Consider the following 17636-nt stretch of genomic DNA (forward strand, 5'->3'; position numbering starts at 1 on the left):
AACAATTGTAAATCCTAAATGTTTAACTTTTAAGCTTCTTCTAGGAAAAGCATCAGTCATGTTTGACTGCAGAGAATATTTTTGCTTCCACTAAATAGCTTCTTGTCCTGACTTTGAGTATTCTTTCTATCTTGCCTCTTGAATTGCACTGGTGAGTCTGTATGTTGAATATACAGTGCATCCGGAAAGTATTCACAGTGCATCACTTTTCCCACATTTTGTTATGTTACAGCCTTATTCCAAAATGGATTAAATTCATTTTTTTCCTCAGAATTTTACACACAACACCCCATAATGACATGAAAAAAGTTTACTTAAGGTTTTCGCAAATTTATTAAAAATAAAAAAACTGAGAAATCACATGTACATAAGTATTCACAGCCTTTGCTCAATACTTTGTCGATGCACCTTTGGCAGCAATTATAGCCTCAAGTCTTTTTGAATATGATGCCACAAGCTTGGCACACTTATCCTTGGCCAGTTTCGCCCATTCCTCTTTGCAGCACCTCTCAAGCTCCATCAGGTTGGATGGGAAGCGTCGGTGCACAGCCATTTTAAGATCTCTCCAGAGATGTTCAATCGGATTCAAGTCTGGGCTCTGGCTGGGCCACTCAAGGACATTCACAGAGTTGTCCTGAAGCCACTCCTTTGATATCTTGGCTGTGTGCTTAGGGTCGTTGTCCTGCTGAAAGATGAACCATCGCCCCAGTCAAGAGCGCTCTGGAGCAGGATTTCATCCAGGAAGTCTCTGTACATTGTTGCAGTTATCTTTCCCTTTATCCTGACTAGTCTCCCAGTCCCTGCCGCTGAAAAACATCCTCACAGCATGATGCTGCCACCACCATGCTTCACTGTAGGGATGGTATTGGCCAGGTGATGAGCGGTGCCTGGTTTCCTCCAAACGTGACGCCTGTCATTCACACCAAAGAGTTCAATCTTTGTCTCATCAGACCAGAGAATTTTCTTTCTCATGGTCTGAGAGTCCTTCAGGTGCCTTTTAGCAAACTCCAGGCGGGCTGCCATGTGCCTTTTACTAAGGAGTGGCTTCCGTCTGGCCACTCTACCATACAGGCCTGATTGGTGGATTGCTGCAGAGATGGTTGTCCTTCTGGAAGGTTCTCCTCTCTCCACAGAGGACCTCTGGAGCTCTGACAGAGTGACCATCAGGTTCTTGGTCACCTCCCTGACTAAGGCCCTTCTCCCCTGATTGCTCAGTTTAGATGGCCGGCCAGCTCTAGGAAGAGTCCTGGTGGTTTCGAACTTCTTCCACTTACGGATGATGGAGGCCACTGTGCTCATTGGGACCTTCAAAGCAGCAGAAATTTTTCTGTAACCTGTAACCTTTAGGAACATTTTAAATATAAATAATGGTTAATTAATAAACTAGGCTTACCAATTCTTTTATGCATACAGTGGATCCCATCATAGAATGTCCACAGAGTGTGTTTTTCAGCAGTCGGTTTTATTCAAACTCTTTGTGCATGGGTTATTAATTAACAAAATAGATAATAACCTTCTTTCTCTGTAAAAATCTAAATTCCATTCCCAGCAACAAAAAGCTATCATGTCATTTCCCTGAATTGTCAGTAGCCAGCAAATTAATCACTGCTTAATAATTTCCCTACTGATCAAAGCATTGACTTACAAGGTTTTACATTAACATTATATTGCAATGATGACTGTATTTCTGTTAAGATTGCTTTATTAGGGTATAAGTATTATGAATTAGCACCCACTATTAATTGAAATAAATGGCTTGATATTTTTTACATATCATTTTAGTTTTATTCTACTATTTATCACAGATTTTCATAATACATCTAACATCTCGACCATTATTGTGCCGGACTGTTAGCCACTTAGTGCCAATTTTTAAATATTATTACTAGCCAGGCTCCCACCATCATCAATCAGTTTGGTTTGGTTATTATCACATTCATGTTGATGCATTCTAAATAAATCTTACATCTACCAAATCATCTAATGTTTGTGTACTTAAGCATGGTCACAGTTTTTACATTAACATTTGCATCACCCATGACAAATTTGCTGTTATTATTCCATTGATAGGCATGGGGGTCTCTGAGTATTGGATGGTTCTTGGTTATGCTATTTACTCTTCCTGACAAAACTGGCCAATGCACTATAACCTTCTATAATATTAAAACTGCATTGTTCACTTCTCTAACAGTCCATTCTGATGATTGAAACATTTTGTAAGACAGCTTTGCCTTTGATTAAGCATTTTCTGTTGTTCATCCCTCAGTTTTACTAAACAGTTTTGGACGACCTAAAAAGCTGAGCAATAAGTTTGAGCAAAGTTTGGGAAAAGTGGTCTACCTGTGTGTTTCTTTAAACATTCATTTACAGACCTTCTTTATTACTATGCATTTGTAAAATCACAAGGTCTGATCGATGCGACTTAATTCTTAATTAAGATGGTTTTCCTTAATTTTTTTTTTGTTTTAGCTATATTCATCTATCAAAATGTGACTTAAGTATTTTTTTTAATTATTTTGAATTACCTTTAACTGTACCATTTTGAACTATTTTCTGTAATTTTTTTTTCTACAGTATTTGGTTAGAGTTTAACGGAGTCTAAGCTTGCATTGAATAATTAACAGATGCACTGACTAGCTTTAACACAGTCTGCTAAGGCAAGTGCTTTGCAACAGATTGCAAGGCTGTTCAGCAGAAGATTTGAAGACCTAATATATCCCTCTATCCAAGCTCCCTTCCATGCGATCCTGTATATCTATAACGAGATGTCTACAGGACACCCCTAACATTTGTTCATAACAATTGGATATAACAGTTGTTCTCTGTATTTTTGTGGAAATGTGTGCAAATCTGAACGTGTCTAATTTTTTAGAGATTGCAAGCACTGATTGGTGCTTCTTTGCTAACATTATTGTATTCTAAGTATGAGTATGATTAAACATGGTTATCCTCCATTTAAAATATCATCTTAAAGTGATTAATTCTTTTTTATGTTTGTTGCCTGCATAATAAATAAATTTACAGTACTTGTCCACTCAGTGCTACACTCACCATAGAATCTCAATCATACCCATCTTTGCAGCCTTATAAATACATCTTGCTACTTCGAAGTGTTGACACAGACTTTTGTTTCTGTGTTTTAGTGTTAAATTGTATGCTCTGCTTTCATTTTGAGATTTGAAAAGAAATTAAATATTAGTATGGAAGAGAAAATCATGTTGACTTGCATGCAGATGATCAACTTCAAATTTACTTTTTTTAAAAATTAATGATAGTTGCACCTTTATACTGCTTCTTGTGAACTTGGAAGAAAGCAATAAAAATAAGCTATGGGCTTATGTTGTCAAAAATTACTTTTTTCATATGTTGATGTTTAAAAAGCATGTTTTTTGGAAGTGTAATTCTGATATTTAATAGATTGTTAATGGAATGTGTGCAGTTTAGCCCACTTCAAAATATTTGCATACTTTTTTGATTAAAAATCAAGCAATATACTGTATATAGTGGCTTATAAATTGAACATTCTCAAACGTTCTTAATCCAGTTCATATCTGAAGGGACTGGAGACTGTGTCCTGAAGTTTCCGTATTCTCCCCATCTATGTAGGATTTTCTCTGATATTTTTTCCTTCCACATCTTAAGCCTATGAGTGGTAGGTTAATTGAAAATTTCTGAACTGACATTGTTTGATTGTGACTGGAGGTATATATATGTGTGTGTGTGAGAGAGGGCGATGCAATGATCTTATATCATACGTGTGTGTGTGTATATCATACGTGTGTGTGTATAGTTTTAAAAGGGGTGATACTTCTTTTAGTTCTTACCTCACAAGATACTTGACTTCCTATCCCATCTCATTCCTTAATCTGTTTTTCTTGAAATCCAGTGTTTCCTTGATCACAGACACTGCTTTCCAGCTGTGAAAGTTTTGATTTCCCTAAGAGTAACTGTGTCTATCCATATCTCATTTTTCAATGGTTTTGTGAATATATGCTTTGAGTATAATTACTACTGGCCTTTTTGCTGTTTGTTCAAGCTGTTATATATAAAATTAACATTGTAGTAGTTACTTGATTATGCTGGCCTTTTTGGTAAGTTGCTTTGGGTAAATTCAAATAAATGTAAATGTAAACAGACAGACAGATGACATTTTATTTGTCTGTAGGGGGAAATTTTGTCTTTTTACTGAAGTTCAATAAGCAAATAAATCAATAAATACATTTTATTATATTGTAACAAACACCACCACCCCCCTCCCACCAAATATACACCAGAATGACTAAAAGGAAAAAAAAAAACTAAAAAGAAAAAGTTCAGACTTGAATAAAGATTTAAAAAAGAGTTGTAACAGGTGAGGAATTATAAAAGGCGTATAATCATTGGTTTCTTTTCAGTTGAATGAGTACTTTTAGCCAATGAATTAATGCTAGTGTGTCAGAGGGAAGATGTGTAACATTGTTCATAATACCCGTCAGGTTTTGTTTTCACTCTGTCCTTCGCTACTAGCTCCAGCAAGTCAAGAATGTGTCTAGTGATTGAGCCTGTTTTTTTATTAACTTGTTGATTTGGTGGGCCTCTCCTGAAGTGATGTATCTGCCCAGTACACCACAGTGTAGGAAACTGCAATAGCCACCACAGAGTGGTAGAGCACGTAAAGAATACCATTATCCACATTAAATTAGTGCTCTTGCCTAAGCAAAAAGAGTTTTGTCTGACATTTCTTATATAGTTTCTCTCTGAAACAAAACCATTCCAGATTGTCATGCGAAAGTCAATAGCCAATTCCTTGGTTTTGTTGAGGTTAAGTTACAGACAATTCTTTCTGCAACAGGAAACAGAGTTCTTTGCCTGACTAACTGTATATATCATGTCTTGTTCCCCTTGTCAATATGCCCCATTATTGCAAAATCATCAAAGAATTTCTGCAAGTGACATGACCTGGTTTTAGAATGCATATGGTAATTTTGATCATTGTTTTAATCGTGCCTTGGTGTAATTGCCTATTTATGGTCCCTTTGTTTAGGAATATTTGAACTTTTTGTCTTCCTGTATGTGTCATTGGCTTCAGGAAGGGCATTACCAGACTGGAGAGACTTAATTGCAAAAGTCCTTGCTAATTACAGTCGATCCTTGATATACGACCGGCCTGACATGTGAACAACTTGCTTTACGACCAAAATTTTTGTTCTGAATTACGACCAACATCTTGCGTTACGACCCGAATGCGGTCACGTGTATCCGCTTGTGCGATTGTAAACAAACAGCCGAGAGCGTTTAAATGTCAGTCGGAGCCCAGATACATGTGTTTGTGGACGTAATTTCGGTCAGTGCAGTGATTTATATAATTATTTCTATAATTGCTAAGGATGGAAGCGAAGGTAAAGAAAGCGATCACAATCGAAATGAAGAAGGAAATTGTGTGGAAATATGAGAGTGGCGTTCGTGTGACCGATCTCGCTAATATGTACAGCATGTTGAAATCCACCATCTCGACAATTTTACAAAGAAAAGATTTGTATAAGGAAATTCCTTCCCAACAATGACCACCTTCCATTCCATTCTCCTCCTCCTTCCTTCCTGCAAGCCAAAGATGTCAACTTAAATGGTGAGTACAGTATGAAATTGTTGTTTCTGGTAGGCTAGGCACTTTTTATAACTTTTTGGTTAGTACATTAGAAAAAGTATTGGTGTTTTTGGTAAATTATGCACATTATACAACCCTTTTCTATTAAAAAAAGTTAAGTGTTGCTGTGGGCGGTTCGGAACACATTAAGGGCATTTCCATTATTTCTTATGGGAAAAATAGTCTTGACTTCCAACCAACTTGAGTTACAACCAGCCCTCGTGAAAGAATTGAGTTAGAGTAGAGGTAGCTGTCTTTATCTTTAAAATGTTGTGAGAAATGTGCAGTATAGGTTTTAAAAAGCATACAGGTAACACAGGAGAAAAGAACAAATAGGACAACATTACAGAGGTTGAATTTTTTTTTTTTTTTTAAGAATGTGTGACATGGATATATCACTGTTGCACTTTTTGCATACTTGTTAAACTTGACATGGAAGTTTGGACTTGCAAAAAATCACACTTTACATAATCAGGAATTAATTGAGGTGAAAAAATGTTTGCCTTTTCCTTCTTTGCCATTTGTTTCTCAGTTGTAATTTATATTCCTACTCCATCTTCTGCTGTTGGCAAACAGCTGCCAGACGCCTACCTTTTACAAATTAATCCCACTGTCTATTATTTGGCCGATTCATTATTTCTAACCCCTATGTTTATTTATTTTGATTTGTGCACATATGTGTGTTTGTGTGTGTATGACTCAGTTGTATTCTGCATGTGTGTCTTTTTATATTTCCTCTAGGTTTATGTTAAAGCTAATTGTACAGAATTGGCACACTGGTACAAGCCTAGGTTTGCAGAGGTTAATTTGGAGAGTGTTTTTAAATTTTATCAGCAGCAGTCTAGATATGTACTGTTGAGGATTAGATTAAAGCACAGCATTAAAGGAAAGTAGCAATCTACTTTGAAAAAATGTTAATCTTACTTGTGAAGGTCCTAAGTAGTATTTTTTCCCCAACTGATCATTTTATTGCATCTTAATAACACTTTTAATGTAAACCCTACCCTAATTTTAAACCTCTTTACATATCCTGTATTTCTTGGTTTGAGGATACTTGGATGCATTCACACAGAGTGCACAACCACTTGGCTAACGCATTGTATTTTGGAATATAAACAAAAGAACAGATGTGGACTAAAAAGATAGTGAACAAAAACAGAGCCTCTTTTAGAATAACTTTGCAGTTTGCACAAATGCTATATTAAAAAGTCTAAGATATTTTTCCTAGTGTATGTAAAAATTGTCAAATGGTTTTAAATGGAGCTGAAATGTCAGATTTATTCACAAGCTGTGCTTTGAAAGGCACCACAACAGCTGCAGAGAAATTACAAAAAGCCTCTGTCACACTAGTCCTCCAGCTAAGAGTGTAGCACACAGTTTTGCATTTCCACTGTGCATTGTCTAGCCAAGTTAACTCTGTCATGCTTGTAATGTGCATACTGCAATTGTGATGCACACTTTTTTTTGGGGAGGTAAATATAATGTACCTTAACATTTTGTTTCTTTAGTTTGTTTTATACTTCTGTCTGTGACATGCCATAGAAAACTCAACCCTACACTTTACTGATGAGGCAATGTAGTGTTTACTCTGTTCTTTGTGAAACCAGCACTAATAATATCTGTTCATAAATCATTTACCCATGTTAACACTACTCATACAATCAGTATGACAACTTCACAGAACTAGCAGAATGCTTTCCATGGCTAGTAGGATTATAGACTATGTTATTACATTGTAAACAGCATGTGTTGCATGTCAAACCAAAAGTGATTAAAAAAAATAAATAAAGATTTTGGAAATGTACAAAATTCGGTTACTCTGTTCAAGGTAAAACCATCATAGAGAGAAGAAAAAAACTTGTTTACACCCATTCTGTGGTTCTTCAACTACATACCTGGGAAGATGTATGGATTGAAATGACCTGAATATTCAACCTTTACCAACTACTGTATACTTACTTGCAAGTGCTTCAGACATGTGTCTCTGTTGCTGCTAGTGTGGCCAGGGAAGGAGATGGCATAGGTTCCACGAAACATGCCCAAAATATCAAAGACTTTGTAATTAATTTATAACATTCTAATTTTTTCCTTCAAATTACCATATCTGCCATATTTCCCAGGTGTAATCCATCTTGAATGTCCCTGCAAGAAGACAGGATTACAGATTTAAGTTAAAATCGGAACACAATCCACACTGCCAGTAACCACGGTGAACTTGCCCCTCTTCCCAAAAGATATTTTAGAAAGAATTCCAAAGCAAACTAAATTCAGTTTAGGTGATACAATTTCAAAGAAACAGTAAGGCAAGTCAGTATTATAATATCACAGTCCTTACTTGGAAGTTAAACATTTCTAAAATATGGTTCAAAGAAACCTCTTGAAAAGGGCAGTCAGTGCTAATAATATTAATGAAAATGATCAACATCTTACATAGACTGACTTTTAACACAGAGTTAGGTGCATTCTCATCAGTTTCATTTTCTTGTCTTGAATTCATAGTTTTCTATAATAACACATACCATAATGAGTCAGTGTGTTGTTGCAAATCAAATAATACTGTATATGTAATCGAATACTTACATTTTTTAGAAAAACATATGCAAAAGCACAGCTTCTAAAAATATTTCTTGGCTTTTGTAGTTACAAAAGTCGCATATTGTCTGTTTATGTGATAATGTTATTGAGAATTTAGTAACAAATAAAAATGAACAATTCAAAATGATTTTCAAATTACTTTTTCATAGCATTCTAAGACTGTAGTTGGTAAGACATAGGTCCAACCATTATGGGGGAGATAACTTTCAAAGAAACTGGAAGAAAATAAAAAAAATGAATCTCCATTATAGCAGTGGGTTGCTTGATAACTAAGCCCACTACAAAATAAGACATTTTAAGTCATTTGAATAAGTTCAGATTTGAAAAATAATGGTTTGTTTTTCAAAATAAGTATAGTGCACAAACACATATCTAATAACAATTTTTTGTTGTTGTGGGTTTGAGACTGCATCTGCTCTGCACTTTAATGAGGGTTGATGTTTTGGCAGAATGTTATGTATGGAACATCTAAATGTAGCCTCAGTGTACTCTGGAACTCTAATTTACTACTCAGATCTGGATAAATCTGATTGTCTTTGTACACTGTTCCATACGACAAAGTGCAGAAATGTCTAGCATAATTCCTGTGTTTGTTCAATTGTTGTGTTTGACTCTTAGACTCCTAGAACTACAAGATACATTTTGAGCAGTATCAAGGCATTTCAGGTTCTAGCTGATAAACAGTGTAGTGGGAAATACAGTGTTTGTAAAGGAGAACATAATATAGAGGGCTCTGCCGTACAGGCTGTGTTCAGATTGCAGGCAGTAGTTAGGCAACCATAATGCATTATTTATTCATATTGTATATTTTCATTTCCACAGCATCTGCTTATGGGAGTAAGAGCTGCTCCTCCCATGGAGTGGCTTCCATCAAGGCATCTGCTCGTCTAAAACTTCAGAAGCTGGAGAAGGTCAGTGGTTGAGTTTTTATCCATTCTATCAGCCATCTTATGTCCTCATTCATCATCTTGAGGAGTTTTCACATTTCTAAGAAAGAAATTCCTAATAACTCTTTGTTATGTAGCACATTTAAGAAATACACAAAATATCTGAGCATTATAAGAGGAGCCATTAATGCTGTAAGTCAGATATTACATATAAGATAGTTGAATGCCCATCTCTATTGTTTGGAGACATTTTAGAAATAATATAAACATAGACAACTGACAAAGTAAAGGTTTCATTCACATGATTTATTTTAATAGCACACTGGCTGTCCTTGAACGGCTACTACAGCTTTTATTCCCTTTGGCATAAATTTTACAAGTGTCTAATTCTGTGTTGGAGATAGGACACCACACTTCAGTAAGAAATTGCAACATTTAATGTTTTGATGATAATGGTACAAAATATCCTAGTCACTGCTCCAGGATGTACTGTATTCCTCTACTTCAGGGGTCTTCAATCACAGTCCTGGAGGGCCGCAGTGGCTGCAGGTTTTTGTTCTAACCTGGTTGCTTAATTAGAAAGCAATTCTTGCCAATAATTTGATTTCATGGCTTGTTAGTGCTTTATCTCTGCCTTGTCAGGTAATTCTCATATCCTAGATTTCCCCTTTCTAAGGATATCATCCAAATGATTTGAAGGCTAAAATGGATGAGTAATTCTCAGTCCTTCACTTTCCTTCCAAGTATTTAATTAAACCTAATAGTGCATGATAAATACACACAGGTGTAAATGGAAACAAGCTAAATGGAGAAATGCTGGTCTCCTTTGTCATTTGCATGTTACTGCTAATTAGGAGCAATTTAAAACCAAGAATACAGCTGTTTAAGACTGAAATAAGCAATAAGGGCTCAAAATCTTAATGAACGAGAATTTTAATAAAAATTCCTGTTTCTACGTTAGACTGCTTTTAGCATTCGAGGGATTACATATTACTTGTTGGGTTTGCTTGCATCGCAAATCACTTTGCAAACATGTTGATCAAAGAGCATTTGTTTTTATCCACAGTTTTTCTGAACTAATTTCTTTTGCTCTGAATTCTAAGCCACTTCACCTTAACCACAGTTCTGCTTATTACATGAAGAAGATGAGGACACTTTGACATTAATACTCTGCCAACTGTGCCTCAGCAGTATTGTCCTTATCAAAATCCACAATTTCTCTCCTTTTTGCTGTTGCAGCCACCATAATGACCAATGGGAGCATACAGTATTTTCGTAAATGATCGAAAGAATATTTGGATTAAAATTTTTTTTTATTATTTCCTTGACCATAATTTCAGTCAAATTTGCATGCCTTATTTACTCCTGTTACTGATCCTAAGATTAAATGATACTCTACAATAACAGTAACTTTATTTGTATATATTACAATACACATTAAAACATTACCCCTAGATACAAAAAAGCATACACCTCATTACATTTACATATTTATAGTACATACAGCAGATTTCTGCAGAAAAACATAAAAAAAAATCAGCATGATGAGAATTCCTGAGGGAAAAACAAACCTTCTTTGAACCCAAATGTCTTTTCTTAAGTGAACATCAGATGAACATATGTCAGCTGGTTATTCTTCTGTGACCTGGACAAACAAACAGTGCACAGAGAAAATTGTCCAACATTACGAAGGCAACAGAGGAAAGCAACAAAGCAGATGTGATGAAAATATTTTGGCAGGAAAGAAAAACAATGAAAATACAGGCCAAGGGAAAAAAAATAAGAATCCACCTGTGAATTTATTGAAAGTAAAATGCCAATTTATTAAAAACGGGTTTAATTGTACAGCAGCCATTCCGTCTGTTTCAATTGCGTCATGCATTTATGAACCTCTGTTCACTGGATATGCCTTACTTCCCTCTTTCTTTGTGCTACCTGTTGCCGTTCTTCACGTGCCACTCCTGCCCACTTGTGAACGATGGGTAACATTACAACTGTGCAAGAGAATGTGTTCCAGGTGGATATCTTATCAACTTTATATGTAGAAAGAGTGCAAAAGATAAACAAGCAAAACAAGATAGGCCCCTATGCTTTAAACGATGTTATTATTTTACAAGCTACAATAAAACAAAATTTTACTTTTTATATACAGTACACCCCCAAAATTCGCAGGGGTTATGTTCTAGAGCATACGCGAATTGTGAAAAACCGTGAATTTTGGATGTGGTTAAAAAAAAAAAAATGCCTATTTTTATAGTTTAAACCCTAAATATTCCCCCAAAACACCTGAATTTAATTTTAAACTCAGCTTAATACATTACCTAAAAAAAAGAATGCAAAGGTAAACCTGTATACTGTACTGCTATGTCTCCCGCAGTGCTAGAATGTAAAATACTGATGTTACTGTTATATGTACTGTAGTTCATGCAAGTGCGTTTTCATTGCCAGAAGCCTTAGAAGGTGCAGGGTGTTTCGACGGCATCTTGGGGCTTTAACCCTTAAACTGCCACATACTTGGGGGTTAATGCATCCCTGGATGCCAAATATTTTTTGCTGCACTTTAAGTAAACATCACAATTCACAAAAAAAAAGTGAAATTTTAATAGAACACATTTTTTTCCATGCAAAGAGCATCACAATTACTGAAACACTGATCATTTTACACACTGCTAATGAACTATAAAAACTATTTAAAAAAAACTACTGGAACAATTTGTACAAAGTGCAACTGACGCCATGGAAGAAATTTAAGTAAATCACTGAGCCAACTGCGCTTGAACTGGCAGCATGCAAACACACAGAGGTAAATGCTAACGATGTCTCAATCCCAGAGACAGTGAGGCAGCAGTGCTGCAGGGTGTCACGGTTGGGTCACAGAATTGCACAGAAAAACAGGAGATTGTAGAGACAGGAACTTTATTCAAACACTTCAAACAAACAAACAAACATGTCTCTTTCAGAACTAAAACGAGCTCAGTAAGCAGTTAGTTATCGATTAAAGAATAGACAAACATCATAGGGGAGCACAACACCCCCCCCCCCAACAGGAGCAGAGGATGTCTGAGGGAGGAGAGAAAAACAAAGCAATCAGCCAAAAAGGATAGGTGCTGTTCAGGCTTTTAAGTCAGCTCCTGCGTGCTCGCAAATGGCACTAGGAAACGACTATAGCTGGTTGTGGCGGTTTTAAGGGTTAAGAGGAACAAAATGGAAAACACAAGAACACTCGACTCGAGATGCATCACAGTCAATCAGCAGCAAGGAGAAATGAATAACGCTGTAGCAGTCTGGTGCTGCTAAGATTCACACCGTTGAGAAGACGGCAATTTATTTATTTTTATGGTGGAGATTCCAGGTATGCACCCAGCCTTGACCTGACCCGCACACACTCACAAACAGAGACAAAAACAAGGCAATCTGGTAATCAAACAGCAAATAATGTAATGAAAACAAATGAAATAAATGAAAACAACGATACCACCCCTGTTCCCCTTACAGCGATTACACATTAAATACAACAAAGTACCAACAAAACACACACAGTAAATCATGAAAAAAGTCAACGGATGAAATGTAATGATGAAAATAGATAGTCCAGAGATCCGCACGTTGAATGGGAATGTAAAGGAAGTCCTACCGCTATTTACTGAAATAGTGAAGACGGGTTCAGGGGTGCTTCTTTCTTTGCAGGATGGCCATAAATCCACTTATAGTCCTCATGTACACAGGCAGACGGCAGACAATGCAGACGCCAAACATGAAACGATCCAGGACAAAACGAATAAGTACAGGTAACCCAACAGAAGGCAGGCAGAGAGACAGGAACTTGAAACACAAATTACAAAAACTTTTTTTTTTTTTTTTTTTTTTTTTTGCTTTTGGTCACCGGCCCCCTTTGTAAAAGCTGCACTGACATCCTTTGACCCCAATAGCCCCAGCACCCTCAGCAGAAGACCAATCAAAGCCACTGCTGGGAGTTGCATTTGCAAATTCTATTGGCTACTTTCACCATCTCAAGCCACGTTTCCACTACAGTTGCTTCCTGTTCTCGCTACATTACAGTATTAACATGAAAAAAGCCATAAAAATTGTGGAGGATATTTGCAGTTTCTGCTAATAATTATTACGTAAGTTCTAAGGAAAAATCCGTGAATGACTGAGGCCGCGAACTCTGAACCATGACTTTGCGGGGGTTTACTGTATTACTACCTCAGGTTTGTTTACTTCTTTCAGGATTATGCTATTGTTTTTAGAAAGCATTTCACAGATGTACAGTACATGTAGAAGGTTCTGCACTTGGCAGTTACTGCTGCTTTAAACGGACAAATTGTATTTAGTAGCTAGTTGTATAGATGTTAGACATTTCCACACTCACCATGAATGAAACCTGGTCTTTTTCTTTTCAGACAGAACATGATTGTATACTTTTAAGGAGAAGACAAAGTGTATTCAGTGATTTGCATTAGGACGTGAATGGCAGTAAAATATAATAACATGTAGCAAAATGTACACAAGGACATTTGTAATGTGAAAATTACAACTCATTTTGTTTTCTTGGTGGTGAATATATTTAGGAATGTAGTGAAGTTATGTGAACTACATAGTGAAGTTCTCTGCCTCATGGAAAGCATTATGGTTCTGTCTCATGGGACATGACTCTTAATTTTTAAACAGTTCTGAACTTTGAAGTGTTTGGATAAACTTCTCTGGTTTGTTATATCTTCTGCAGTGTCTGTAGGTCTGTTAGTTTTTCTACTCTTTGGCGAATTTCCATTCTCATGTAGGTTTTTGCAAAAGCAGAGTTCCTCTGTTTCTTGCTGTGGAATTTACATTAGTGTCATCAGTGAATTTACATCTTTTCTGTGTTGCTTTCTGAAACTGTTACTATTTTTTTCACTTAATATACAGTATTACATGATTCGTTGTCTTGCTATTCTGTTGGTTGCACTTCCAAAAAGTACATTATTTCATATATTGTCTGGTACTTCAGTCAATTCAGGCAACATCCTACACAAACCAACTATCAACAATGTGTGTACCCATTTCAGCGCTATTATAATAGTATACTATTTAAATTATACTAGTTAATGAACTGCCTTGTAAACTGCTTTGCATTATCTCTAATGGTGAAAGTTATTGTTTGGAATTAATACTTTTGGCCCTTTCTGTGACTACCACAAAGTTGAAGTCTGGTTGTATTTGCCTTAAATACACCAGCAGCCTTGGTAATTGTGGTATTCAGTATTGATAGAGAGGTTTTAATCAAGTTTCCACACTGAGCAGCACATATTATCTGACATTTCAAGTTTCCACAGTGAACAGCACATACTATCTGACATTATAGCCTAATTTAATAGACAAATCAATTGATCATTTAGTATGGCATGATGAAGTGGTAAAAGTGTTGTAAATGAAGTGTTAATAGCTATAAAATGCACACCGCTCGCTAGTTTTTACATGTGGAAGGAAGAAGTAAGTGGTCACTGCCTATATTGTTTTCACATAAATCAGATGGTGTAGCTGGAAAAAAAGTCTTTTCAAACTTGATTCAGATTATCTTTACGTGAAAGTAGCTGTGAAATGTGATGAATAACTTCTTCTTTGTTTATATTAATGTTGGTATAATCAGTAGGGTTAAGGGAGCCTTGAAATCAGCATGATTTAAAGTCAACTGTGTCACATTTTATGTTTTTTTATTTTTTTTTTTCATAGGACTATGATCATTTTTTGGCTGCTGTTGTTGTCTTCTTAGTGATGTTTAAAATGTCTCTTTTCTTAAGGCTTTGAAGTATCTTGGCATAAATCCCACTGAAGAGCAGCAGAGGACACTCCGGAAGCTGCTGAAGACAGATTCTAAAGGGACTGTATCTTACTCAGGTAATAGGGCACAGAATGTTTTCCTGTGCATTGTCTTTGTGCCTTCTGCTGCTGCATAAATGTACATTACATCTGGAACTATTCTGCTCAAGTCATTGGCCTTTGCTTTGCTCAGCAGTTTCTCATCTTAATCTTCGTACTACCTCTTTCTGATGTATAGAAATCATTTTCATATTCTGTATTCAGGCAGTCAATCAGGCATGCAAATATTATCAAAATAAGTGTTACAAAATCAATAATAGTGTTTATGTGAAAACTGGATAATTTTAGTACATTGAAAAATGGAAATGTATGAAATTGATGTTGTTAATAAAACTGCAAGTAAAAGTTTTTTTTTTTTCTCTTCAATATCATGTTGAAGAAACATATTTATACTGAATGTAACTTTGGAAACCAAAGGAACCAAATAAGATGTTAAACAGGAAGGAAATCCAACAGAGCGAACTTTATAAATCTGAATGGTTTAACATGGGAATATCTAGAAGAAGGTGGAAACCTTTCTATACTACATTCCTGCTCTGACTTTTTCCTTTTATAATTGTTACTGGAAGACTAGAGGAAGACCTGTCTGCTTTCTTAATTAACCTTGTGTTAGGTAGAATACCCATTTGAGGCCTGGCTATCTTTCGGCCTTGGAACCCCTACAGACTTTGCTATTTTTTCCAGCTTAACTTGAGTTTTTTGTGTTTGTTTTTACTGTCCTCCTGGCCATCTGACCTTATCACTGGACTCCTCTTTAACACTAGAATTACTAGAGCCTATGAAAAAACTCGTCAGTTCGTCCCACCTTAAATCGCTTCTCACCTCTCCGTCAGCGTCTTTTTTTTTTCCTGTAAATGTGTGGATAAGCAGTAAACAGCAAGCAGCCTGCTATCACATTCCCCCACCCCGCACAATTTTCTCAGCTCAAGTCTGTTTACCTGCGTGTCAGTTGCTTAGAGTTGTGTAGAGTGAGAAGTCGAGCAAAATGACACCTTTTATAAATACTATACAGTGATCCCTCGCTATATCGCGCTTCGCCTTTCGCGTCTTCACTCTATCGCGGATTTTATATGTAAGCATATTTAAATATATATCGCGGATTTTTTGCTGGTTCGCGGATTTCTGAGGACAATGGGTCTTTTAATTTCTGGTACATGCTTCCTCAGTTGGTTTGCCCAGTTGATTTCATACAAGGGACGCTATTGGCAGATGGCTGAGAAGCTACCCAACTTACTTTCTCTCTCTCTTGCGCTGACTTTCTCTGATCCTGACGTAGGGGGTGTGAGCAGGGGGGCTGTTCGCACACCTAGACGATACGGAAGCTCGTCTAAAAATGCTGAAAGATTATCTTCACGTTGCTACCTTCTTTGTGCAGCTGCTTCGTGAAGCGACATGCTGCACGGTGCTTCACATACTTAAAAGCTCAAAGGGCACGTATTGATTTTTGACTTTGTTTTTCTCTGTCTCTCTCTGTCTCTCTCTCTCTCTCTCTCTCCCCCTGCTCCTGACGGAGGGGGTGTGAGCTGCCGCCTTCAACAGCTTTGTACCGGCGGTGCTTCGCATACTTAAAAGCCAAACAGCCCTATTGATTTATTTGCTTTCCTCTCTGTTTCCTTTGAAGAGAAAGATATGTTTGCATTCTTTTAATTGTGAGACAGAACTGTCATCTCTGTCTTGTCATGGAGCACAGTTTAAACTTTTGAAAAAGAGACAAATGTTTGTTTGCAGTGTTTGAATAACACTCCTGTCTCTCTACAACCTCCTGTGTTTCTGCACAAATCTGTGACCCAAGCATGACAATATAAAAATAACCATATAAACATATGGTTTCTACTTCGCGGATTTTCTTATTTCGCGGGTGGCTCTGGAACGCAACCCCCGCGATGGAGGAGGGATTACTGTATAGTTATTTGGAACACTTGCATTTCATGTGTGTTCCGTGTCTACAACAATCTATGTAAACACATTGTTAAAACAGAAACGTTTTTCATGTTTTAGTAATAATTGACAAAATGTAGACATGAAGTTTATAATGTGTGAAGCCTGAAGTCCAAATATCAAAGGAACACTTTCACAAAAGGTACAAATATAACAGAACAAGTGTGCTTTTATTCAAAAATATAACTGCAGAAAAAGAACCTGCGTTAGGGTGTGACATTGACACGCGTTTGCTACGACTGCTTCGGCGGCGCAACGGTATCAACTGTTGAATGGTAATCAAAACTTCACGGGTTCGATCCCAGACGAGTCTGTTTTGAGAAATGAGCTGCTTGTATTCTTGCTATTTTAGAATAAAAACATACATTTGATTCCAGTCTGTAGCAGCCGGTGTAATTTATGATACTAGTAAAGGTTAGCTTTGTTTTTTTTTTTTTTTTTTTTTATTCAGTTTTATTCTCTCGCATTTGACACAGCTGTTTTCACCTAAAAACGTGCTATAACAGAGGTGAACTCAGATCATGACGACTGTTCTACATCGGAGCAAGAATGCACTTTTGCCATCGCTGTACTTCGTATATATACATGGGAAGCTCCGCACTCTATTTGTGACTTTACGCTGTAGGAAGTAAGTAAATAAATAAAGGTAAATAGGTAAATAACGTTCAATCTGGCTCTTACATTACTAAGTACAGCAACGGCAGCTCCACCTGCAGCTATGGACTCTTCAGTACGCA

General features: G+C 36.6%; 1 protein-coding gene across 5 annotated transcripts in view; it reads left to right on the forward strand.

The window, feature by feature from the left end:
• stxbp4 (syntaxin binding protein 4) overlaps positions 1-17636 on the forward strand; it is a 184544-nt gene that overhangs the window by 69848 nt on the left and 97060 nt on the right. For all 5 annotated transcript variants that reach the window (XM_028818679.2, XM_028818677.2, XM_028818680.2 and 2 more), the window contains 2 exons: positions 9041-9129; positions 14883-14979. In XM_028818679.2, coding sequence (XP_028674512.2) covers positions 9041-9129; positions 14883-14979 — 186 coding nt within the window. The remainder of the gene's footprint in view (positions 1-9040; positions 9130-14882; positions 14980-17636) is intronic.

This window comes from Erpetoichthys calabaricus, chromosome 14 (assembly GCF_900747795.2).
Source record: "Erpetoichthys calabaricus chromosome 14, fErpCal1.3, whole genome shotgun sequence".
NCBI classification, from domain to species: Eukaryota; Metazoa; Chordata; class Cladistia; order Polypteriformes; family Polypteridae; genus Erpetoichthys; species Erpetoichthys calabaricus.